Source organism: Sander vitreus, chromosome 1 (assembly GCF_031162955.1).
Source record: "Sander vitreus isolate 19-12246 chromosome 1, sanVit1, whole genome shotgun sequence".
NCBI lineage: Eukaryota > Metazoa > Chordata > Actinopteri > Perciformes > Percidae > Sander > Sander vitreus.
This window is the reverse complement of record NC_135855.1, coordinates 11,626,660-11,653,924: the sequence shown is the minus strand read 5'-3', so window position 1 is coordinate 11,653,924 and position 27,265 is coordinate 11,626,660. Positions and strand designations below refer to the sequence as shown.

Sequence of the window (27,265 nt, the reverse complement as noted above, 5' to 3'; positions counted from 1 at the left end):
AGTCTGTTCATCTAGTGTTCAGTGATAAATTGGTTTGTGCATGCTTCTGTGTATGTGACTGTTTTCTCCCACTCGAGTGTGTATGTATGCATCTGAATAAAGCTGCATCTAATCTGAAGACATCTGAATCGGTCGTCTGTGAAGTCTCCTCAATCCATTTCCAGATAGCAGTACGGTAAAGCCAGAGGCTTACTGCAGTTAGAGTGCACAGAGATGAGAGGCTATTCACTGTACTTCCATGCTGGTAGGCGTTCTTCGGCATTTAATGACTACAACACTTGTATAGGCGTAAATGCTCCCCAACGTAAGGTCCAAAAGAATTTCATCCCTGGTGCCTACGGTACCTGCGGTACGGTCGAAAACGAGTGTTGTCACACCATGGTAAGCAGGCTCGCCTCAAGAAAGTAACTCGTAGCTCTGTGCTAGTTTTGTACCATTCTATAAAAAAAATAAATAAAAAAAAAAGCATCCTATTAGAAAGTTGCATTGTCTATGTGCATATATAATTATGGAAAAGAGTGCTTGCATTTTTAACAAATTCAACTATCTACATAGTTGGGATTAAATTATGTAACATCACAATACAGACATATTTTTCTAACTGATTCAGTCACAAATCTTAGGATCAAATGCAGCCACTAATCATAGGTTTCGTCACACGGTTTCTTCGGCCCTCATCTGCCAACACAGAAATAAGAAAATTCATAGCACCACTGGATGTAAATGAAGGTGTCATGAATCAGCTGTCCAATCTTTTCTAAGTGGCCATAGTGGGCGCAGTACAATTCAAAACGTAAAAAATGAGATGAATTCATCCTGCTCCATGTCGGGCGGTTCTTATACTTGGCGTCACCCATTCAAATTCCACTCACTCACATTTCATCTGGTTTTATTTCTTACATTAGGCATAAATCATCTCTTTTAGATTAGCTTCTAGTTGGCGAAATGAGCCATAAATATCTTTTATGTTGTATTGGTGTAGAGTGCTTCCCTTTTCCAACTGCCTGAATAATTTCCTCCCCTCTGTGTGTTTTATTGTACAGCAGAGATGTGCCACCATTGGCTGTCTTCAGCTCTGTGTACTGCTGTTTGTCTAACAGATTTACTGCAAAAGCAGGATGGGCTTTCTTGTAGAAGGTATATCATAACTTGGTCTAAAATAAATTAAATACATACAGAAAATGTATAAAATAAAATGTACATGTCTTTTTCTAAGCCTTACAACATTTGTCACACAGTTCATTCTGTGGCCAGGAGCCCTTCGTGTCCACCACCAATGCACTAAATTCTCAGCCCCCTAATCTCCCGTAAACACTCCCTGACTGTGAAGCTTCCTTGGCATTGCCAGCATGTGTGTGGCAGCTCTATATACCCATTAGCAGCGTTAAGCCTCTGCTTCTCATCCCCAGCCCTTATTCCTCACAGCAAAGGTGAATTTGTGTGATGATTACCTCACTTTGCACTATGGGTGGCGGTAATCCTCAACTCTGGCAAGAAATCTTTAAAAACAGAAAGTACTTATCCATCCCTATCCACCACAGTCTTAAGTTGCTTGTCATTATCAGCAAAGGTTTGCATACTGCAGAAATTGAATAGCATTTGCTCTATGTCCCCGTAGTTTCATTACTCCCTCTTCCCCTTCATAACTCTCACTTTCTTCCCCTCATCTTCATCACCCTGCTTCATTTGCCCGTTCATATTCCTCTTTAACGTCTTTTCTTCACCACACACACACACACACACTCTCACAGAGTGTTCTACCGCTCTCACGCAGCAGCTTGTTTTCCAGTCAACCAGATCATTCCAATCCTTCCATAAATAGGAAAACTACAGTAAACAAAAATCAGAGGGGGGGATGCTGCCAGTGCAATCAAGAGAACATTTCTCTCTGTTTCTTCTCAACTCCCCTCGCAGCCTGTGCTCTGTGCCTCTCATTCTCCCAGTACACTGCAGCTCCTCCTTCCAACTCTCTCATCAGCTGCCCCTCCCTCTTTGTCTCTGCTAGGTGCAGCATGTATGTGAGCGTGTGTGAGCCAGCCGAGCTGCCTGTGTGTTTACATGTCAGCCTATCAGTGCTGCCGGATTTAGCACATCTGGAGAGGACGAAGGCATTTCTCAAATGCCCCTCCAACAAGGGGTTCTCATCGCTGTGTAGATCCCTCTTTCCCATTTGAATCCAGGCTGTCTTGAATCCTGCATCCCTGTCTCCATGCTTTCGGAGGCATTTTGAATTTCCTTGGCAACATGGAGCTGCCTGAATTAGAATTCTCTGCATGACAGTCCTGGTAAGTACTCTGTTTCTATGGTAGGTTTGAGCACTGAGGCATTGGATCAGATTTATTATGGTGCAGTGGTGGGGCCAGGGGATTGCCAGGGAGCAAATTAATGTCAGGAATAAAAGGGATGGAAAGAGGGAGTATTATTCACTGAGGAGGGCTTCAGATCTTATTTGTGCTTTGTCATCCAGATGGGTTACATTTTGCTGTGTGCTATGCAATCTGGGTTTGTGCTGTGTTTGGAACACACACATATGGTGTGTAACATCTGAATGTAGAGAATGTAGCTTAGATATTTGTTCATGGTGTATATATAAATACAGGAATATACTGTGAATGTTATGCGTGTGCATGGATGCATGCAAACACACCTATGTCCTGCCTTTTTATAACACAGCTAAAAGGTGTGAGGCTGAGCAGCAGAGTGTCTGTTTTGTGTTTCTCCCCGAGTGAGTTGCCAGGGTGGTCGTCGTTGCTTCCTAATCTGCCCCGATTAACATTCGTGTTCCTTCCAATGCCAGTAAACTCATCTAGACTCACACTTACTCATTCACACTCATTCATTCTCAGCAGATTTTTGCTGTTGGCTAATTCCAGTGGGTATGGGTGGTCCTATGCAGGTGTTTGATTTGCCACAGGTTAAGTTAGGATAGGTGGCAGTGGTGGTGATGGGGAAATATGCCCAATGAGTATTTATGCAGGCCAAATAATCAATCTCTCATAGTTTGATCTTCTATTGCTCGTTATATTTGCATTTCTTTAATCATGGCTCTTTCATGGCTTTTATAATCAATGCTCCAGCAGGCAGACCGCGATGAGGGGACTCTTCCTCTCAGTTTTTCACAGTGCAGTAACAACCTCTGCAAGCCACAGACCCCTGATAGTCTGAGTGAAGGGTCTGCTCCTCACGTCAAGGCTTTATGAGCTAGACAAAGCCCTTGATTGGGGTCCTGTAATCAGGTTGTGATAGCTAATTGGAATGTTTTTCTTTGTGGTTATTAATGCATGTCACTGTGTGCATACGTCTGTCGTTTCAGAACACTCGACGCAATTTCAACGAACTGCAATAAGAGGCATGTTTATGACTGGAATTTCTGATTACATCTGGTGAACAAAGGAGTGAATAAAACTAGTTCGTTAGTGGGTGATAGGTGGAAATAATCAAGCCTGCATTTACTCAAATGTAGTTTCATATTTCATATCGTCATATCGTATGTGTTTCATTAAGACCTATGTAGAAGTTCAGATGTGAACTATTGGACAGAGTGATGCAAAGAGGCCCTATGCGTGCGAAGGTTGTGTCTGATCCTGATGTTTGGGGTATGAAAATAACGATTAAGGGCCCCTGAGTGAGTAGCTGTCCAGGGTCGTTATGTATTCTGAGAGCATATGGCTGAATAACAACTTAGGTAATGTTAACCTATGACCTTTGGTGGGGCCCACAGGATATCTGAGTCTAACCGAGTATGGGAAGCCCATAGTTGTTATGAGATCATGAATAAGGGTTTTCTGATGGGCGTTTTCAGGATCTACAAGACTGTAGGGTCTATCCTAGGTTCGGAGAGAAGACTTGGGTCTGTGCAACGCGGCATGTCCCTGTGTTCTCCCTCATGACAATCTTGTTCAATATTGAACAAAGCTGCCTATAATCTGAAATCATCGGAGTCGTCGTCTGTGAGCATCTCCATCAATTTCCAGAGAGTACCACCTCTCAGTGGGCAAACTGTTATTCAACAATCTACCCATTGTCTTTGTTCAGTTTGCATGTCTCCCAATGTGTGTAAATGTAAATGCAGTATCAGCACAAGTTGTTAATTATACAACTTATGCGCCATTTATGCGCATATTACGGCTGTATATCAGGACTGGAGAGTATATAATTCACATTACAGTACATATATAATAGTACACAATTTTGCATTACCACAATATTCAACTTGCATCAAATGGTTTATGCAGATAAACAAAGAAACACTAACATATTATCACTGTTTAAAGATGTGGCAGGTTTGATGCAAAAAGTAACCTATTCACATATTCAGCATCATAAGCATTAAATTGGAATCATTTTTCGCCCCAATAAATATAAATCCAATATTCACTCCTTTTAGCTCCGTTTTTGCTCTTCACCAACTCCTGAATATCTGTGTCTTTAGCTACTAAATGTTCACCAGCTAGACACCAACTTCGTCTATTTGTACTATCTGTACAGTACAGGGCAGCTGCAAATATGAGTAGCCTAATGGGTAAAATGTGTGCATGCAACAATCCATGCTAATATATTTACATTATCTATAAATATTAAAGCAAAGTAATCTTGTGGAATCTGTAGGATCCAGAGAGAGGTTCTTACCTATATACTTGAAAAATAGGCGCGCACACACACACACACGATATCTCAGGGAAAATGAGCTCAAAAGGTTCTCTTAGTGAGCTAATATATGACGATTCTAGCAACTGACACATTGTGTATAATCTTTTCACCAGTACTAGTAATACAATTATAATACTAGTAAAATAATTAAAACAATTCACACACATACTATAAAAACCAATGGAGTCCGTCCAAACAAAAAACACACAAAGCAGTGCTGCTGTTCTTTTCACAGTGCTTTGTTCCATGCTGTCATATGCTTAATATTCTGTGACATAGCGGAATACATAACACTGAACAATAGCCAATTTTCTCACAGTAGGATCAAATGGGTATCATCAAAGCCACCATAATGTGATTACAGCAGGATTTACGTTTTCTTCCCAGTTCAAATGGAATAATAGACAAGTTGACGAATCACATGTTGGAAGTTACAATTTTGTGGGTTAATTCAAGGGAGACATAAATAACTATTTAAATGGAAGCAGGCTGTTTTGTTCCTATGTTCCTTTTCGGTTGAGTTCATTAAGCCTTATGTAAGTAACAGATGATAGAGAATTAATGATGTCACCTGCATCTGAAGCCTTTGGTCTCTTCTGGTTTATTTTTTATTTTTTTTTGGTTTCCTTTTGTGTTCTTCCAATTATAGCCCATTTTATTTACAGCTAAAATTAGGGCACTCTGCACATAACAGTTCATGTGTGATGCCCCAGAAAAGACCAATGTATAAAGTGACCAGGAAACATCTAGGGTGTTATGATTAAGGCATTCTCTGAAACAAGATCCATCTGGAATCCAGATGCTGCCACATAATGGGTAACAGCCACCTTGAAAAGGAAATGGTGAGAATGATTGTGGTGAAGACTGCCAGACCACGTGTTTACACAGTGTCTGCTGAGTGTCGAGGTGACATACTGATGTATTCAGAAGGTCACAGACCTGCTGCTCTGCAGCAGCCTTTCTAATTTCATCTATAAAATGGAAGGAGTCTCAGTCCGTCAATCTGTCTGTCCGGCTGTCTGTCTGTCTCATGTGATCTGCATGACCAGACCTGCATGCGCAAAAGAACAATAACAAAGACGTCTGTCACACACACACACAGCACAAGTAAACATGGGAAGCCACTGTGGACTTTGTTTCAACATGCATTTGTGTGAATAAACAGTTCACTTTTGCTGCTGGATGCTGGATATACCAAATATTCTGACTATTCTTTCCTTTATTTTCAAGCAACCAGTTTTTTCATGCGCAACGCTTTATTAAAAACGGACAGATTTTTGAACAGGGTTTGGCGGGATGTTTAGGGTGACAAATACAATCACGTAAAATAAACAAGCCAAGTTAGCCCTTCAAGCTCATACGTGCTAACTACTAAGGATAACTGCCGAGTGTATTAATAAAATAAAACGCAGAGGCTCCGTAATCTGAACCACCGTGATCCAAGACGGCCAACACACTTTTATTAACTCCCATATTGACAATGGCAGGGTATAACTACAGCTTCACTTCTTCCCGATACCCTTCACAATAAAAGCCCAACTTAAATTCACGAGGCAACTCAATAAAATAGCTACCCCTACGCTAAACTTTTTTCATTGCCGACACTAGATACCAAACATAAGCCAGAGGCTATATCGTATCAAGTTGCGGTCAACTATAAATTCAGCACTTCTAAGCACAAGGCAGAAGATAACGTTATCTCGGAGCCTGACCGGGCAATGCCTCGCTTTTCTCCAGGCAGCTGCCTCCGTCTCAACCAGACTCCCCCTGGGTCTGGTTTTGCAGCTGTGTGCAATGTTACCATAATGTGTGGAAACTGCTCTAGCCGAGGGTTATGAAACAAAACACGGAGGCTCCGTAATCTGAACCAACATGGAACAAGACCAGTGACTGCACCAAGACACACTTTTGATAACTCCTATATTACAACAGCAGGGCATACCGCTAGCTTCACTTCTTCCACCTTTACCAATCACAATAAAAGCCCAACTTAAATTCACTAAGAGAAACCTCAATAGCTTTCATGATGCCAACATCAACGTTTGGATATCAAACAAAAAGCCTGAGACTATATCATGAAGTTGATGTGAGCTGTAAATTCACCACTTCTAAGCAGAAGGAAGAAAATGAGCCCAATCCACTTAAAGGTACTTCACAACTGTTCAAAGTGGAGCTTTCAACTCTAATAATGCTGGATAGTTTAATGTATATTAGCCTAATGCATCATATTTTAATTGTATTCTGAGTAAAAATCTAAATCTGCATTGTAACCACTAACCTTTCTCTGTCAGGTAAATGTAGTAGAACAATGCTTTCCTCTGAAGTAGAAGTACACAGTAAGTCAGTAGTATACAGTTGAGTTGCATATTTATTAAGTGCTTCAGGGGCCTTCTGTACGTTATTTCAGGGTACAAGTTAGAATAGTAACATTCAATATTTTTCATATCTAAACATCATAATAAATCTATAGCCGTTCTCACCGTGAGTAGCCGCGACTTGGATATATCATGCAACTATGTCATGGCCTGCTTAGAACACAAGGAAGCGCAGTGTCAAGTTGTTTGGATGAGCATTTCTCTGGAAAGCTGCAAGCAGCAATCGGCTTCGTTCCGAACAAGCATGTTTTTAAATCGGGCACTGTACTACTTTTAATTATAACAGCTTTATGCAAAATATGAGAGTCAGGGGCTGGTATGGAGGACTGAGATTGCCTCATGTTCATGCTCCTCGCTGGATCCAAGCTCTAGCAGAGCCTGAAAAATACTGTGCATTGAACTGATCACAGTGGAAGTCTTGCAAAGACCGTCTCTTCCCATTCATGTGTCCGTTTGTTCATCTCGTCCTTTTGTTTGGCGTGTATTAATAATGTAATTGACACTAGTGGTCTGGTTTCTTTCATTTAAAAAAAAAAAAAAAAAAAACCCTGATGAATTATGGCTATCACCTTTCTGTATTCTCAAAAACTGTAAGGACTGGGGCAGTAAGTAATTAAGCCACTGGAATCTTTATGTCATTTCTTTCTACATCAACACCAAAGCTGACACGTTCCTTCAAAAAAACTGATACAAAGAACGTAATTCGAACATCCTACTCAAATGAATGGTATAGGTTGCCTTGTACGGGTAAAACAATGCCAAGACACTTCAACTTAATATTTGTACGGTCGCCGGTGATTATTGCCTGGGTGATTTTGGTGTGAAAATCTCTCAAAATCTCCTGTTGTGCTTTCTATGAAGGGCTGTAAGAGGCTTGTCAGAGGTAAAATTGCCTTTAGCATGACATTTAGCCCTTTCTTTTCAATTCCAGTCCAAAACATCTTATATTCCCTGATGGTGAGCAGGGGATAACGGTTTGTGTAATTTCTAGCTTATCCTACTTGACTTTCAAGAGGATTGGTTGTTAATGGAGAAAGGAGCCTCTTAGTATTATGGTTAGACTTGGTCAATGAACCAAGACGTAGATCTGCATAGTAACACCACATAACAGGTTAAATATACTGCAAGGTTAATTCCAGGCCCTGGTTTTCCAATATTTTAATGAGGAACAGGATCATTTAGCTATCCCTTGTCATGGATCTGACTTTTCTTGTTGAGGAGTCTAAAAGGATGAAACCATCTCAGCGTCTTTAATTAGATCTCTATATGATAAATAATGTAAAATAAAAAACGTTCTTGGACTGCAAATTAAAACGCCATTAAGCAATATTCTTCGTATAAACACTAAATCAAATGACTGTGTAAAAGGGTTATTAGTACTGCTGATCTCGAGAATGAATAGCCCAGTCTGCCGCTCTGAGCTGCTTTCAGCTAAATGTTTTGGTTCACCAGCCCGTCTGGTTGTCCCTCAGGCTCTCACTGGCATAAAACCGTGGGCAGCTGCACCCAGCTCAAAAGCTTTTCGAAAGCTCCCACACTGATCCGATTGTATGCTACCTGCCCAGTGTGAAATAGTAGAGTAGAAGCCAATATCTTTTGGAGAGTTGAGTGCCTTGCTCAAGGCGGTCGAACATCTAAAAAAAAAAACAAAGAGACACTTTTTCAGGAGTTGTAAGACCAAACAAGGGCTAAAACGAAGGTGAATACTGGACCATTTCTCACATGGTTGCGCAAACTGTCCTTAAGTGCAGAGTCCAACACATTAATCACAAAAAACATCTCAGTATTTCAGGGCTATGGCTTTGTTCTGACATCTACTTTCGGAGTCTCTAGCTCAAAATTAATTTTCATTTGTTAATACAAGGCCCCTTCGACAATACAATCTTAAAAGGCTCATTTAGAATTTGAAATGTTTTTAACCCTTGTGTTGTCTTCCCGTCAACCTTGGGGGGGAAAAAAAAAAAAAAAAAAAAAAGGGTTTTGCTTTTTCCAACGTTTTAAAATGGTTACATTTTTCTTCTACACATTTTCAGTGCTTATTTCTACGTCCCATACTTTCTGATATAAAACTAAAAAACGGGTCAAATGTGACCCGAAGTCAACACAATGTTAATGTATTGTGTGTCTTTGTTACTGCACATTATACCTGGTACACACTTGTTGGGAGTCTTTGTTCCTACACCTTATGCAGGGTACACACCACACAAGAATCAAGCTGATTTTGGGCCCCGATTCCCGCCCTCCTGACAATCATCAGAAAGCCCAGATTTTTGAGGATTCTCAAGATTATTTTGCCAGATTGTCCTGTGGTGTGAGGTAAAAACTAACACAATACTTTGATTTAATATACTGTTGTATGTGGGGAACGCCAAGGACAGCCAAGGACGCAGTCTAGTCTTTTTGCACCCGGGCCGGGCTTCTGAGGGAGAGCGTTGCTCATACCTCTGATCAGCGGATCACGTAGGGAGAGAGAGGGTAGAGGATATTGGGGACCGGGACGGCGGAATTGTCGGCAGTAATTGTAATTATTATTTTTAGAATAGCTTATGTACAGAAACAAGCCACCTAAAACTTGAGGTCAACAGTTCCAAAAATGATGATTCAAATACAAAGACAGATGCTTATCATTACCTTGGCATACATTCAACATACAATTAAGACAGATGACTATGAGGCACTCAGAGTTCCGAGTGTAGTAAAAAGCTTTTATTCAAGCATGGCTGACACCCACATTTCAGCAGTAATCGTTTTCAGCGTGATATGTGTCAGCTCAGAACTCTGGTTACTTAGGATTTCCCCTTTGATTTTTCTACATGCCTCAAGCCTTCGATAAATAGAAACTTTGTTTCTTTTAAAAACACAATGTTTTAATAGCGCTCCAGTTTTTTCGTTTCTGAGATGCTAACATACTTTATTGATTGTTCTCAAAGACAAAGGATTAGACATGTTTAATGTATGGATTTTTTTCTTTTGGCATAATGACTGTTTCTAAATTTTGAAAATGCGCACGCGCGCACACACACACACACACACACACACACACACACAGCGTACAGACCAACCAAGTCCATCACAATTAAAAGGACATTGCACCACCATGATGAAGGCTGGAGAAGAATTGTGTGACATGTTTTATTTTGACATATAGAAGTGTCAAAGTGTAGTAAGTCTTGCATTGCCTTCCTTGGCCTTCTTTTAGTGACTTGCACTGTGGTACTGGGTGTCTCTTCGTGCTTGTTTTTGGGGTGATCCACATTAGTTTATTTTATCTGGTGTTGCATGGAATCATAAGGGGCCCTTCTCACAGTAGACATTTTGATTGTTTTGTAGTAGGAAGTTGTAGTTGGTAATTTTTTTTTTTTTTTTTTTAAAAGGTCCTATTACATGCTGCTTTTTGGATGTTTTTATATTAGTGGTATATTATATATTCGCTCGTTTGCAAGCCATGATGTCTCTCTCTTTCTCATGGGTGGGCCAAATTCTCTGGGCGGGCAAAGCAGAGAAAGGGGAGGTAACCTTTCCCCTTATGATGTCATAAAGGGAAGATTCCAGATTGGCTCATCTGAGCTTTCATTTTCTCAAAGGCAGAGCAGGATACCCAGGGCTCGGTTTACACCCATCGCCATGTCTAGCCACTGGGGGACCATAGGCAGGCTGGGGGAACTCATATTAAAAAACCTCAAAGTGAAATTTTCGTGCCATGGGATCTTTAAGGGGAGTTTCACTGAGGGGAAGCCTCTCTTTTGCATTGAGTGGAGCGGTTGGGGTTAAGGGCCTTGCTCAAGGGAACGTCAGTAGTGGTAAAAAGGGAGGGCTAAGCGCTGCTTCTTTACTTTCCCCACCACATTTCTCCTGCCAGTCGGCGGATGAAACACGCAATCTCCCAGTCACAAGCTTGCTTCTCTAACCTTCAGGCCAACACAAATTTTTGAGCAGTTATTACTAATAAAGATGGACGCACAATACGAGGATCCTTAAACCGAAGCAGCTAAATGGAATTCAGCCATTATTAGCATTTACTCTTGTGCATTTTCTTACTGTGACCTGACAAAATGCCTTTTGTGAAAAAGACTTGATGGGACAATATTGAAATTACTGAAGTCAGCTGACCTGGGCACTTGAGTTGTCTGACAAAATGTGGCAGCCAATGATGACCTACCGCTAATCAGGTCATGATAAGGTGAGTGTCTCACACAAGGATCCATCAAATTATTTTAGCTGCACTACAAAAGACGCAGGGTCAAAGAGAATTAGTCTCGTTCAGTGATCACACAGGCGATGAGAAGGCACTTCTGATCTTGAAGCTGGTTATTTCCAGATCAGTAGTGTAGGATGAACGTCTGAGAAGGATGCAATTCTTAATTACTTGCTATTGGCCAGTTCCCTTGGGGTGCCTTTAAACATAGCGCTGGTCCTGTGGGGGTGCATAAACAGTCTGCAATCTTAACCTCACTTTTTAAAGCTCACATTAAGTGTTGCATTATAGTGCGAGAAATTTAGAACCATGTAGAGGAAATATTTCTTTTTTATTTATAAGCAATTTGAAAAACAGCTTTTCATGTGGTGGCACTAAAAGTTAGTTTTTATTAGATTTGGGATTGAAGAAGTATTACATTACAATAAAAGCATACAACCTGCTTGGCCAGCGTCCACCACTACCAGCCATTATTCCTTACAACAGGTCAAAGTGCAGTAAAGGTACTATGAGTCAAATGGACAGCCTAACGGAGACTGTTGTTTTCAGTTTCATTAACCACAGTGATGTTTAGATAGAGAACAGGCTTCTATGATCATCTACTCCACGTCCCCTGGCATCTTCGAGTCCATTAATCTACAATGTCACCTGTCAAACTGAAAACTATCCAGCATGAATGCTGATGAACGCTTCAGTATCTGCCTGAATGTGTTGGATAAGCACCCTTTAGGGTTGTTTTTGATCCACTTGCAGACCTCTGCTTTACATCACCTTAAGATTCTCCAAGACGCTAACATTCTGGTTAATTCTTGTACAGTTTGATAGTTTTTATGTCCAAGCAGCTGGTGAGTGAACACAAGTATTTTTCCAGTTAAAAATCGGTCTGAATCACTGGCTCCTCTCCCTACCTTTTTGTGTGCCATTATAATTATAATGTTTAATGTTAATTATTGTATAATGTACAATATTATGTACAATATTATGATTCTGTCATCATAATTGCTTTCATAAACTGCTTCTTAAAAGAGCCTGAAAAACCATTCTGCAAAAACACTGCAGAAAGATGGTTTCAATGAATATTGGTGACAATCGTTTGTCTTAACACTAACACTTGGACTCCTCCAAATCTCTCTCGACACCATCTCCTTCCAAAATAAGTATGGGTGGGGGTATGCTCTGTGCAGTTACTTCTGAGGCAAAAGTGTATGCCTTTGTGGCTGAGAGCCCTACTACCTAGAGGATGTGGCTGTCAAAAAGACCGGGAGTTTGCTGACCCCATGCAGGTGTGTCTCTGCATCTCAACAGGAGTAGTTCCCATGCACTGAACCATTTTGTCTCTCTCTAAGCATTTGATCCTGGCATGGTGGATCATCAGGCCATGCGGTTTCTTTTTAGGTGTGCAGGCATTCCCTTTATCTTAGGCTTCCTTGGGGGATTTGTTTCTCATACCAGACTGCTCATTCCTCTGGATGATGTAGATGAGCTGGCAATGCAGCTTTGAAGTGCCTATGTTTAACCAGCAAGCATTTATTGTAATATAATTATTAATACAGGTCATTGTACATTAGTTATATCATTTCTGTTGGTATGTTAAACTGTTTCATGTCTAGATCTGCATATGCTAGAGATTTGGCTTCCATCTAAATATTTCCATGCTAAATGTGATGCAATGAATTACAGGCTAGATGTAAACACCTACATTTGATTGATAAAGAAAATTCCCCGATATAAGATGGAAACTTTTGAGTTGATTAAATTGAATTAAAGAATGCACCAAAAGCACTGACCATGTTTGCCGTTTAGATATCACATACTGCAGAACAGTCTCCTAAAAGAGACCCACTGTGATGCAACAAACAAGGTTTTTAAATGTTTGCTTTAAATGTGTCAGTTGAACACAAACGTACCAGTGGAAGCAAATTGTATCTCTTAAACCCTATACATATTTACTTGTTACTTTGTAGCTGTAGCTTCCTTTTTTGTTTCATCCTCTAAAACACAGAATAATAAGCTGTTCGGGAAATGTTTGCCACTCAACAACAAGCGATGTATAAGAGAGGTGCTAATGAGCACATTGTTCGTGACCGTTATGAACAGAAGCAAGAAGTTGTCTAGAGAGCGCATTCATTCATTATCAGTCATAAACAAATTAAAGATGAGCCTTTATTGATAAGATAAGCCTTTATTGATCCCCAGAGGGGAAATTCAAGAAAGCATCAACATGTGTGAGGTGCACAAGATAAATTATGGATCGTTAAAGTTTGAATCTCGAAGAGATCGAGTTTTGTAATACATACTGTAGTATAAAAAAAAGGCCCATCAACGAATCATGAGGCTGGCGTGAACCTATAAGGAAACAAACATGCAAGGGTGAAAAAGAAGGGTCATTTGCACAAAGACGCCAACGAAAATGTATCGCTAGAGACATGACGAGATGCTGGAACGTCTGTCGGGGACAACGCCAAATTCAAGGAATGGCAAGAGACTGTTTCTGAGCAAATAACGAACCAGCAATGTGAGAGCGGTTTAATTCGCGTCATGTCCTGCCTCCTGCACGCTCTAGAGCAAGAGGGGGCGAGAGGTCTATGGTCTTTAAATGTTTAAGTTTTAGTAGGAGCAATATTTGAAGGTCATTTTTGGCCAATATTGACAGCCCTATTGTAAACTAAGAACAAAAACTTTGTCCACAAAGACATTGCAGCTTATTTCACGTCACTACATAGTGTTTCCAAAAGATTTAATGCTCACGTGTATAGGGCTGAAACTAAAAGGTGAGACCTTTATGAAAAAGGAGCTCAGCTCAGATGTAATTGAGTCATAGTTACAAAGACAAACACTCTCAGAACTGAAGCTGCATTGATGATTCATGACAGCTGTCACAAGCTGAAACTATCTAACAGGGACATGGTAGAGAAATACAGTGTAGGCTACAGTTTATAGAGAACTGGAAAAGAACGCTAATTGGTTTGCAAATAATGACAAAGCTTTATATTTGCAACAATGACTTACTTTTTAGTAATTTTGCATGACCTACTTAGGTTATTTGTCTACCTCCTGTACATAAAAAGGGTTCAATAATCTATTCCCATTTCCCCCGTTTAATGTAAATATCCCAACAGTATGCTTCAAACAAACAAACTTACTTAAAGGACAATTCCGGCGCAAAACGAACCTAGGGGTTATTAACAGATGTGTACTCACTCTGTCGCTCTCTGGGACATGTTTTCATGCTAATCGAATGAGTTTTTAGCTTGAAAGACGCTAGCATGGACCGCCGATTAGCTTACAACGCTAGTATTCGGGGCACAGGGAACGTAAAAACGAAATCGCTATTTATACCACTAAAAAGGCTCAAAATATCACCAAACTTCAACGCTAGCATAATGATGGTCCCTAAATGTTAACCGAACCATTGAGAACTTTGTAAGTTTACAGACAGTTTATTGAAAAGATAGATTATAAAGACACTCGCGTTCATGTTTACATACAGCCGCCGTCTTGGAAACCAGTCATGACTTACAGCTGGCGATGCAAACTAAAATCAAAAGCAATTTGCTCAATATATATTATAGAAATAAATCGCACTCTGCATAACTTGTCTAGTGTACTTACTCAGTGGATAACTGTCCATCTGGTCCCTCCGGTCTGGGTCGCCGAAAAAAGTTTCAAGTGCAGCCCTGTTTATCAGAGAGGGGAAATCTTCAGACCGTACAAAACTCTGCGTCTCTTGGGCATCGCGACGCAACAGGTTCCACTCCTTGCAACACAGACACTCCTGTTCGGTGGCCATAGCTTCACAATGTCCGCAGGTACACCACCAGTTTCCTGAAGTACGAGGCTGTGTTGCGGCATTGACTACCGGTAGCTCTCTCTCTCTCGTAGCCCTTTCACGGAGCCCCCGCAGCTCTTCGTTCAATAAACTGTCTGTACACTTACAAAGTTCTCAATGCTTCGGTTAACATTTTGGGACCCTCATTATGCTACCTTTGAAGTTTGCTGATATTTTGAGCCTTTTCAGTGGTATAAATAGCGATTTGTTTTTACGTTCCCTGTGCCCCAAATACTAGCGTTGTAAGCTAATCGGCGGTCCGCGCTAGCGTCTTGCAAGCTAAAAACCCATTCGATTAGCATGAAAACATGTCCCAGACAGGGTGGGTACACATGTGAAAACAACCGAAGGACATGTATGCACTGATGCGTATAGCTCATTTGTCTCTATGCAGAAATTCAGTGACTCATTAGCAGTGCACACCTCTCTTCGGTTTGCCCTGCATCAAGCCACATGGCATCATAAGACAGGAGATGCAGAGAGTTAAAACAAGAGACTAATGGTGAGCCGCGACAAGCTTTTGAGAGAAGACTGACAGTGCGAGAGGTCCACGGAGAAAATGCAAGCAGTCATAAAAGGGCAGGAGAGAAAAGACTTGTCCACTCATATTCCTCCCCTGCACAACACCATCAGAAAGATGAATGGAAAGAAATACTTTAAACCCCACTCTAAAAATGCAAAGACTAAAGACAGTGTTTATAAAAGCCAGTAATTGAGAGCTTATTTGCCAACATCTTTTTCAGAATTTCAGCTCAAGTTCCAAACAAAGTGGTGAAATATTGAGCAGATCTGAGCTGTGAGGCCAGATTACACAGATAGTACCCCTGCCCTTACTACGCTCTGAACCATAAATCATGCATGCTACTCGGTAAGAAAATCACAACCGCATTTGCATTAGCTTGTTTTCGATTAGCAAGGACGTCAGTGAGCCTCATCTGCGTTCATATGCCTGACTTGACAAGATAAAAATCACATTATGTGTCAAACAGATAAAGCCGTCACCCATTTTCTGCATCGAGTATCTTAGTAATATTTCATTTCACTAGAAGGTTTAGCATCTGTCACAATGGCTCAAAGTTAAACGTGTGCTTGTCTGCTTTGGAAAATATCTCACCATCCCATTGGACAAGCCTACATGCTAGCCATCTGCAAATTCATGCAATTAGCGAGAGACAGAACAGACTGGGATGTCAAAGGAGCCAACGATAGACACTTAAGCTTTCATTCTGACAGTCTGCTTTTTACAATGCTCTATACACACTGGACTGATGCCCGACGCGTCTGACATATACAGCCAACTGAAATTAGCAGTGCTGGAGGAAGTGAAAATAAAAAGCTGCAATGACTGTTCCACTAGAACTACTCAGACCACAATCCAAGCTGCTTCAGTCCCATGCCTTTACAGTAATTCACCAGGAGTGATGTTTAATTTGTGTTGGTGCAATAAAAGCAGAATCAGTTTAATCTTTACTTATCAAGTCTAATATTTGTTGAACACTACATAAGCGTGGTAGACAGCCAAAGAGGTTTTAAAAAGGCACTACACTGATAATTTGAAGCGCTCTCACCAGAACACTTTTGTGGTGAATGAGTTACAGACGGAATACATAGCGCCTATTCAGCTCCCACATGTGACAACATGATGAATATTCAGACAGAGACTAGAGAAAGTATTATCCTCTCATAATGGAATTTCCTCTTTGGAATTTAAAGATACATTTCTTTACACTGTTGAATAATTTCATGAAAATGTGGAATTCAATTTACCTATTGTAAAGCAATACAGATATTACTTGTTTAGATAAAAGAAAAACCAAGTCACAGTGTAATTTATCTTACTTTGCATGATGTTCTTCTAAGAGTGGGTCCCACTGATATAGATGTGACTTAAATCGCATGATTGATGTGAGAAGTAGAGCTTGAAGGTTTTAGCTGTAAAAGTTCCCGAGTCAAAATCAAAAAGGGGGCTTTAAGTCATCCGACAATCCCTCTGTCCATTTATCACCGCTTGGCTGCAATCTTTATGTCACTGCAAGGTCAACAGCTCAGCAGTGGCATGGGATGTGTTAAGTTTGCAAGTATTTCAGGGAGCCATTTAGAGATAACATGGCATTTTTGGCTGCTAATTAAAAACTGTTTGTATAGGCGAAGACAATGTGTCACTGATATTGGCAGTAATTGTTCCCAGCATACTAAGTCAGAAGCACAGCAGGGTGGTTATATTGTCTGACCAAGCCCTTTTGATTGGCTGATTTCATTACTTGTGAGTAAAGTCACCATAATTAAATCTTATGCAAGGAAAGGCTTATGTCTTTGAAAAGCCGTGCAGATAAAAGCCACATTTAGATTGACTTTGCAAAAGTTCTGAAAATAGATTTTTCAAAGGTTTTATGATGTATTCAGCTTATACTGTAGGTTATGTCAGAAAATAAAAATAAGAAGGGCCTGAAACGTGGGAGGACTCAATACTATCAGATAATGGATTTATTCTCCGGAAAATTGTGAATTGCAAAACAAGAACTGATCAAACTGTAATGGCATGTTAGGAAACAGTGTAATCACAGAAAGGCATTTTAATGATGATATTTTAGATCATTTTTTTATGAAATGTAAAAAGCATTTCAGGAAAACAATTATTAAAAAGTTACTTAAAAGTAAAAAAAATTACTAAAAGAAATGCAATTTATTCTAGTTATTTACATACAGTACATTTAGGCAGCCATATCTAGCCACATATGTCTACAAATGAAAAACGAAATCAGTCAATAGACAGCTTTTGCTTTCTGAAAGCGGTTTTATTTTGTGTTCAATTCAAATTAATGACACACAATAGTTATTCACACTCATTCAAACTAAAAACCTGATTAAAGGGCTGAACTGAATCAATGTGTGTTGCATTTCTTTTCTAAGAAACTAATGACAGATTTCATTTCATAACTTTTCTTTTGATCTGTTAGGAGTATGATTTGGCATTGCTCAAAATTGTGGCTGCCATTTGTATACCGCAACTACTCTACTAACTACTCTATTTCTATTTCTCCACAGGTAAGCAGTAGAATGGTGTCTGGGGAGGCAGGAGGGCACAGCTACTTGGTGGCATGCTGGCAGCCCATCCTGATCCTCATGCTGGGCACCGTCCTTTCTGGCTCCACCACCGGTTGCCCCTCCCGATGCGACTGCAACGGTCAGGAGCGTTCAGTCGTGTGCCATCGACGGAGACTGGCAGGTCTTCCTGAGGGCATACCCACAGAAACAAGGCTGCTTGACCTCAGCAAGAACCGTCTCAAAACTCTGGGGAACGAGGAGTTCATCAATTACCCCCAGCTGGAGGAGCTGCAACTTAACGAAAACACAATTTCATCCATTGAGCCTGGAGCTTTTAGCAACCTGATGAACCTTCGAACTCTAGGTTTGCGCAACAACCAGCTGAAGCTCATTCAGCTGGGGGTGTTCACAGGCCTGACCAACCTCACCCAGCTGGATATTAGTGAGAACAAAATTGTCATTCTGCTCGACTATATGTTCCAGGAGCTGTACAACCTGAGGGCTCTGGAGGTTGGTGACAATGACCTAGTATTCATCTCACCCCGATCATTCCATGGCCTCAGCAACCTTGAAAGCCTCAACATCGAGGGATGCAATCTTGCCTCAGTACCCACTGATGCCCTTAGCCATTTGCATAACCTGTTGTCACTTCGATTAAGCTATCTGAACGTCACGGTCATGAAGGATTACTCCTTTAAGAGGCTGTATCGGCTCAGAGTGCTGGAGATTTCTCAAATGCCTGCCCTGGATACCATGACCGCAAAATGCTTGTTTGGACTCAACCTCACATCACTGTCCATCACAAACTGTAATCTAACTGTCATCCCCTACCAAGCCATCAGTCACCTCAGATATCTCCGGTTTTTGAATCTGTCTTTCAATCCCATTCATACTGTGGAAGGGAACAAACTGTTCAATCTGCAGAAGCTCCAGGCTTTTTATTTGGCTGGTGGGAGATTAGCTGCCATCGAGCCCTACTCTTTCCGAGGACTCAACCACCTCCGTGTACTCAATGTATCCAGCAACAGCTTGAACACCCTAGAGGAGTCCGTTTTCCACTCAGTGGGAAACCTGGAGACTCTGGCTTTGTATGACAACCCGTTGGCCTGCGACTGTCGCTTGCTCTGGGTCTTCCGCCGGCGGTGGAGGCTCAACTTTAACAGACAACAGCCCATGTGTGCTTCACCTGAGGTTGTTCAAGGAAAAGAGTTCAAGGACTTCCCAGACATTCTCCCTTCTGACTATTTCATCTGCCAGAAATCAAAGATCGTGGATTATAAGGTTCAAGAAAGCCACGTAGATGAAGGAACTACGGTTCATTTTGCTTGCCAAGCTGAGGGTGATCCAGTCCCTGTGATAATGTGGCTATCCCCTAAGAAGGAATACATCACTACCAAAACTGTGGGGTCAAGGCTTTCTGTGTCTAATGAGGGCACATTGGAGGTGCGTTACGCCCAAATCCAAGACAACGGCACCTACTTGTGCATTGCAAGCAATGCAGCAGGCAACGACACCAAAGCTGCTCACCTTTTTGTGCATAGCTATTCCCCCAATTGGCCCCACCAGCCAAACAAGACATTTGCCTTCATTTCCAACCAGCCCAGCGATGAAGGTGCTAATGTGACCCGGGCCACAGTTACATTTCCGTTTGATGTAAAGACACTTATCATTGCAACCACTATGGGATTTATCTCTTTCCTCGGAGTTGTCCTCTTCTGTCTCGTAATATTATTTCTCTGGAGTCGGGGGAAAGACAATACTAAGTCAAGTATAGAGGTTGAATATGTGCCACGTAAAGAGGAACCAGAGGAGGCCAGTCCGACCGAGGCACCCATACAATTCAACATGAAAATCATGTGAACTTCGAATGGAGGCCGTGTAAGCTTATAAACTGCAGTCGGGATGCATACTATCTTCGCTTCAAATATGTACTCACTTTAAAAAGCGATAGAAATTGCACAGCAGCAAATGCATCTTGACACTATACCCTCAATTTTTTTTTTTTTTACTTGAGGGACTGAATCTTTAAAAGCAAATGTTGAATTTAAAATATTCAAATTTCTGTAAATTTATATTGGCAATAATTAGTATGTTAACATGCACTCAACAACCTGATGACTGTGTTTAACCAAATTACGCTAATAGTTTGAATAAGCACATGGATCACACTATATGGATTTCCAAAAATAAACTGTTTACATGATACGTGAGTTACGGTCTGAAAAGATATTGAGATTAGTCTGCAAGTTTGAGCACAAAATAAGAAAAATATCTTGTTAGGATCTTGCTGCTGTCTTTTGCTTTGATGGATGTACAAAAGCACAATAACCCATTATTAGAGCCCAAGTTCTGCTGCTTGAGATGCTTGAAGTTGAAAGCAATTTCTCTGTATTATATTGTCCCATCACAAGCAATTGACTCATGTGACATGAGTATTAGAGGTATTTTTAGATGGATAGAAAAAGGGATAGAGGATATAAAGAAGTACTTTCAAGAAAGTTGTAAAATTACAAAAGAGGCTAAACTTTGAAACTTGGAAAGGAAAATAACAGTATTACAAGACTTAAAGTAATCTTTGAAAATAAGATGATACTGTTTAGAGAAATAGGTTTTAACATTATTATAACCATCATGTTTTAAAAAACATTTTTGAACAGCAATTCTCCAAAATTGAAATGTTATGTCTTCGTGTGTCACTGAGCAGAAGCATTCAACATTAAATTGTGTTTTGAGGTTTTCTCTGCACACTTCGGCATTGCAGTGTGCAAGAAAACCTCTCAAAAAAAAATCAAGTAGAAGCCTGTTTCTCCATTACTTGTCATAGATGAGCAATGTTGTCAATTGGGCTTCAATTATCAGTTATAATAACTGGAGTATTCCCTTAAAAAGCTGCACTATGAGTTCCTGCATGGTTTCAGCGCAATTTCATTTGTCTCAAATCGTAGGCATCTCTCCTTGATCCGCTAGCAGTTCCACAGTTCCAGTTTCACAGTGTATTCAGGGGGCAGGCAGCTAGCAGAGCAAGGACAGATGCCTACAATATGAGAAAAAAATGAACTTGCGCTGAAACCATGCAGGAACTCATAGTGCACCTTTAATCTGGTTGCAGTCTAATTAGAAGCGTGCATGTTAACACACTGAATAAAAGAAGAAAAAAAGTCCTACAATATGTGCTCCTTTCTGCCAGCAAAGGAAGTTTGTCATTAAATGTATTAACATATTCAGCTATACATATTTTTTCTGTATTTTATTCTTTCCTTGTACTTTATGCTATGGCACAATAGCAATTTTTTTAATGGCTGTGAGTTTTAAACATTACAATCTAAGGAGCAGATTAGATATTCATGTTTTTGATGTAACTCAACCAAAAGAGAGTTACAACTTTTCGGAGTACCCTTGAAAATCATCAGATTAGCAATTTATGATCAAGTGCAAAATGTATTTGTTTACCTATTCGGCAGCTTAAGTATGAGCACTCTAAGTCCTGAGGTTATATTGTCACCAGTGCGTAGCAAAAATGCTGACATTATTAATTTGTTGCCTTAAGTAACACATTTTCCAGCTTTCAGCTAAGCAATACAATATTTATGTGTAAAATGAACTTTTATGCCTCATAAGGATTTTATGTAATTAATTTCACAGTCCGTTCTGCTCTGAAGATAGTGTGTTCATTAACTCTAAAAGTACTTGTTTAAAAAAGGGACAGGCAGATGGAAATTCTATTAAATAAATAACATTTTATACTACGGGGTGCTTGTTTTATGCTAGTCTACTATGAAAAATGAATGTAAGGACGCATCGTTCAACTCTTAAGAGGTGATCTCCTGTGCTGCAAGTAAAGTAATGTCCAGAGTTAATTGCTTTACTGAAGACTCACAAAGTGAAGCAAGAACACACCCCTTAAATACTCATCTCACTGTAGTCTTTTAATGTTGGTTCTTGCCAATGGGGGTCATAAAACGTCATACAATTGTGTATTCGGAATTGGTGGTAATGTAGACCATACACTTTCCCAAGGGATCCTTGTACTTGTGCACTGTAAACCAAAATGGCATGTCAAAGTGAGATCATGTTAGACCTTGGTATCACTTCTATTGTCACACCTGGCTCCGTGTTCATCAGCCTAAGCTGCATATTGTAAGCTTCAGCTCTCTTTCGAGCTTAACACAAAAACAACATTGCCTACTAAGCACGATAAGTGCGTTAGCTATGGCAATGCCTAAGTTGTGATAGCAGCCTTGCAGTGCTTCTAAATTGTTGGTTGTCGTGACAACAAATGCTCAAAACAGAAACATATCATTCAACCGTCAGGTTGACATTGGGGGCATGACATTACGCTGAAAGCTAGAAGTCATGAAGATGCCTTTTTTGTTTTTTTAAAAAAGGGGCTGTTCTTAAAATACTGAAAAAACAGCAGGCTGGGATTGTCTCCAGGCAGCTGTTCCCCAATATGTGAAATACTTACGTTTCTTCACAGCCACATGCATGCACAGCCGGACTTGCTACCATAACAAAACAGAAAAGCTTGATTACAACACACATAGTGGGAGTGTGACTTCATTCTCTTAACCACTATATATATATATATATATATATATATTTATATAGCAAATATTCATTTGCCGCTATATGAATGTTCTGAATGTCGAGTACAGCCCCTTTAAGCAGCAACTGTCAGCCTGATCAAAAACAAGGACATGAAGAAATTGCTTGCTTGTGGACGAGTTTTAAAAAAAAAAAAAAAAAAACATTTTCGACATGTCGTCAGAGTAAGCAGAAGGTCACTCCTGTCTGCCTACCAAACATGCAGACTGGATGTCTTGTTCATTAATTTGAAAAAAAAAGAAAAACATGGATTAAACTGCAAAAATGAATTGTGAAATTGACTCGATTAATAAGTCTAAGAATGCAGAAATAGGTTTGTAATAGCTCCCAAAGGCTACTGAAAAGAGAAGCAACATGAAGTGATTTTGAAGGGCTGTCTAAAGGCTCAACATAAGATACGTATACAGACAGACCACCGCAAATTGTGCGGGCAGTGTAGTCAGTAGTTCAAGTGAGACACGACCATAGGAAACAACGTATAAATAAATAAAAACAATGCCGAAGCTAGGCAAGTTAGACATTTTAAAACAGCTATACTTACTTCGCCCGGCACAAACTGTAAATACAAAAACAGCTGGGAGGAGACTGTACGGGAATTAAACTAGAGAGTTGGATGCTAGTGAAGGAAAAGTGGAGGTCCGTGCGAGACCTATTTGTTAGTGCCCCCTCTAGTGGATGAATTGCTTAACATCCATGCCAACGTAAAAAAAAAAAAATGCATGTAAGTACGTTGGCAGTGACAGTTACATCGTGACGAATACTGAGAGTTGACCAACTGCACTGTAGTGATCTTTACCTCTACGACATGGAGATATGGTTAAAAACAACGGTGAAGCATTCCTCAAAGTTCGTACGTTGAGATGCATACATAAAAATTCTTGGTCGTTCAGTTTAATTTCGTACAGTACATCATGAATGGGGACGTTTCTATGCTTTCCAGCACTTGTTTTGAGATTAAAAGTGAGCAAAGTGGCCTTGTATCAGCTGAGCAACTTGCCTCACATTTCTGAGAATAAGCATTTTGACACGCTCGACAGAACTCGCCAGGACCTGTTGCATCAGCGTTATGTGCTCTGATGGATAGAGCAATAAAGATAGCAATAACTAGAACACTCGTAAAAGCAAGAAAGCATGAAGGCAAAGGAACATTGACAACAGCAAGACAACTATTTTAAGTGTTCTGCCTTCTTGAAACTAGAGAAAAATCCCACACTTTCCTCTATGATGGAATTGTCCCTATATGACTATTACACAGGTTTAAAAGCCAATGTTTATAATGCAACCCATTTTCTGAAAGGCCAACACCATAACTGGCCATCTACTATGATTAATGAAAAGGTTATTCCACTACCACACTCCATTGCAGCTGCACTAGAAACATAACAGCTACTGGAGGCTCTCCAATACAGTAGCTGGTTTGTAAGAGTCTTTTAAGAATGGAATTTTATTCATACCTCAATTTCGAGCAAGGGGAAACTTGCAGGCCACACTTTATGGAATTACAGTTGCACTCTGGGCTCATAAAGAGACAAGCAGTAAGCAGCCAGATATTATTGAGCCAAGTAATCACTGAAACTTTAAAATTGATTCTGTAATAAAAACCAGTGTAGAGAAACGGAGAAAGAGAGGCTGCTGTGGATGAATGAAACGTGTTTATTCTTTACCAATAATAAGAAACGTATTGGCAGCAGATATACACACAAACTGGAGCTGAGCAACAGCTTGAGGACAAAACGGAATAAAAAAAGCTGTCATCTCGATCTAATAATTTTAAGTAATGCCCTGGTTTAGTCATACCCTTTTAAATTCATTTGGACCAACTTGATGTACAGTTTCAGGGTTGTGAAACCACATTGTTACCAGATGCATTTAGGCCTATGTAAAAGAAAATGTGGAATATTTTCATCTCAGCTTGTAGGAGAGGAGATTAAGTTAATACAAACAGCCAAGAAAAAAGGGGAGAAAAACTAATAGGCACTTCACAAGTAAATAATGAAGCAAGAGAAGTATACAGGCCCAAGGACTTAACATTTTCTCTTTGACAGGTGAGATGGGAGCTGCATCTGGGGGTTATTATGAGCTGTCAACAATTTCAAATCAATTTGAAAGAGGGCATTGGTGATATACGGCCTTAAAAAATAACTGCTGAAATATTCCAAGCATTTAAAATCTCATCTTTTGTTCAATTAGATATCTACTTGTCGCCTCATTTGTGAAAGAGGAGTTATGTGATGCTCATCCGATGAAGAAGGAATCGGTCAATCATGCCACAAGTTGATTGCATTTTCAAGGAGGTTTATTGGCAACACGCTGGACAGGCACAGAGATGAAGATAAAACAGACTTTTGTGTCACAGAGGGAAATTTGCCTTGGACATTAATGTCTGCAGTATAAAAATCACAGCAGAAACAACCGTGAAGAACACAACAAAAATAGTCATCCATCAATTGCACATGCCCATCGGGCTCCCATGATCTTCATGGCTGTCTGTATAAAAGTCCGGTGACCTGGGCATTTGACCGTACTATCAGGTTACCAAAGCACGCAGAGATGCCATAGCGCGGGATGCTCTCCGCTACTACATGATAGAACAGAAGCTGCACCTCCCCGTTCACACCAAAGGTTCGGAGGTTCTCAGGAAAGTGCAGCCTCTGCTGCACCCTGGAGCAGATATCCTCCACACAGACCTTCCACACCAGTTTGTCATCCATGTGGATGCACAGGTACCTGTAGCAGTCCAGCTGCACAGTGGTATGGACATGGATGACCACTGGTGAGTGTGTTATATCTCCACATTGCAGGTACAAAAGTTAAGAGTCTGCAGACCTCTGGAAGATGTTGCACCAAGCGGGCGTTAATTCCTCTGCACATATTTAATAGAAATGCAGAAATGTCATCCGGAATCTGGGCCGATGAACAAAAAGGATCACAGCGTCTGCCTCGAGGCACAGAAAACACCCAGTTTAAATAGCCCAGCACATGGAAAGTCCCGAAAAGTAGGTTCCATCATGAGATGGGTTTCTAGCTACAGAGGCTTGCAAAAGTATTCAAACCCTGTGAACTTTTCCACATTTTGTCACGTTACAACCACAAATGTAAATGTATTTTATTGGGATTTTTTACAAATAAACTGAAAAGTGTGGCGAACAAAAGTAATCAGCCCCCCGAGTCAATACTTTGTAGAACTACCTTTCGCTGCAAGTCTTTTGCGGTATGTCTCTACCAGCTTTGCACATCTAGAGACTGAAATGTTTGCCCAGTCTTTGCAAATAGCTCAAGCTCAGTCAGATTGGATGGAAAGCGTCTGTGAACAGCAATTTTCAAATCTTGCCAGAGATTCTCAATAAATGAATATGCTTTGATCTAAACCATTCCATTGTAGCTCTGGCTGTATGTTTAGGGTCGTTGTCCTGCTGGAAGGTGAACCTCCGCCCCAGTCTCAAGTCTTTTGCAGACTCGAAACAGGTTTTTTTTCTGAGATTGCCCTGTATTTGGCTCCATCCATCTTCCCATCAACTCTGACCAGCTTCCCTGTCCCTGCTGAAGAAAAGCATCCCCACAGCATGCTGCCGCCGCCACCAACACGTTTCACAGTGGGGATGGTGTGTTCAGGGTGATGTGCAGCATTAGTTTTCCACCACACAGCGTTTTGCATTTAGGCCAAAAACTTCAGACCAATTTTGGTCTCATCTGACCAGAGCACCTTCCTCCACATGTTTGCTGTGTTCCTCACCTGGCTTGTGGTGAACTGCAAACGGGACTTCTTATGGCGTCTTTTTCAACAATGGCTTTCTTCTTGCCACTCTTCCATAAAAGGCCCAATTTGTGGAGCGCACGACTAATAGTTGTCCTGCGGACAGATTCTCCCACCTGAGCTGTGGCTCTCTGCAGCTCCTCCAGAATTACCATGGGCCTCTTGGATGCTTCTCTGATCAATGCTCTCCTTGCACGGCCTGTCAGTTTAGGTGGACGGCCATGTCTTGGTAGGTTTGCAGTTGTGCCATACTCTTTCCATTTTTGGATGATGGAATGAACAGTGCTCAGTGAGATGCTCAAAGCTTGGGATATTTTTTTTTATAACCTAACCCTGCATTAAACTTCTCCACAACTTCATCCCTGCCCTGTCTGGTATGGTATGTTCCTTGGGCTACATGATGCTGTTTGTTCAACATTTACTCTAACAAACCTCTGAGGCCTTCACAGAACAGCTGTATTTATGCTGAGATTAGATTACATACAGGTAGACTATTTACTAATTAGGGGACTTCTGAAGGCAAGTGGTTGCACTAGATTTTATTTAGGAGTATCAGAGTAAAGGGGGCTGAATACTTTTGCATGCCACACTTTTCAGTTTTTTTTATTTGTAACAAAAAAAAAATTTGAAAACCATGTATCATTTTCCTTCCACGTCACAATTATGCGGCACTTTGTGTTGGTCTATCACATACAATCCCAATAAAATACATTTACATTTGTGGTTGTAACGTGACAAAATGTGGAAATTTCTCACAATTTTGACCAATCATCGCAACTTTGACCAATAAATGGAGTTTCCCGCGACTTCAA

The 27,265-nt window shown here is 40.6% G+C and overlaps 1 protein-coding gene across 1 annotated transcript; it reads left to right on the top strand.

Annotated features, from left to right (window-relative positions):
- Positions 1-2,027: 2,027 nt before the first annotated feature.
- lingo1b (leucine rich repeat and Ig domain containing 1b) lies at positions 2,028-21,798 on the top strand. Its single transcript, XM_078265335.1, has 2 exons — positions 2,028-2,285; positions 18,095-21,798. Exons 1-2 carry the CDS (start codon positions 2,274-2,276, stop codon positions 19,952-19,954), a joined length of 1,872 nt encoding a protein of 623 aa, XP_078121461.1. The 5' UTR covers positions 2,028-2,273; the 3' UTR covers positions 19,955-21,798.
- Positions 21,799-27,265: the final 5,467 nt, after the last annotated feature.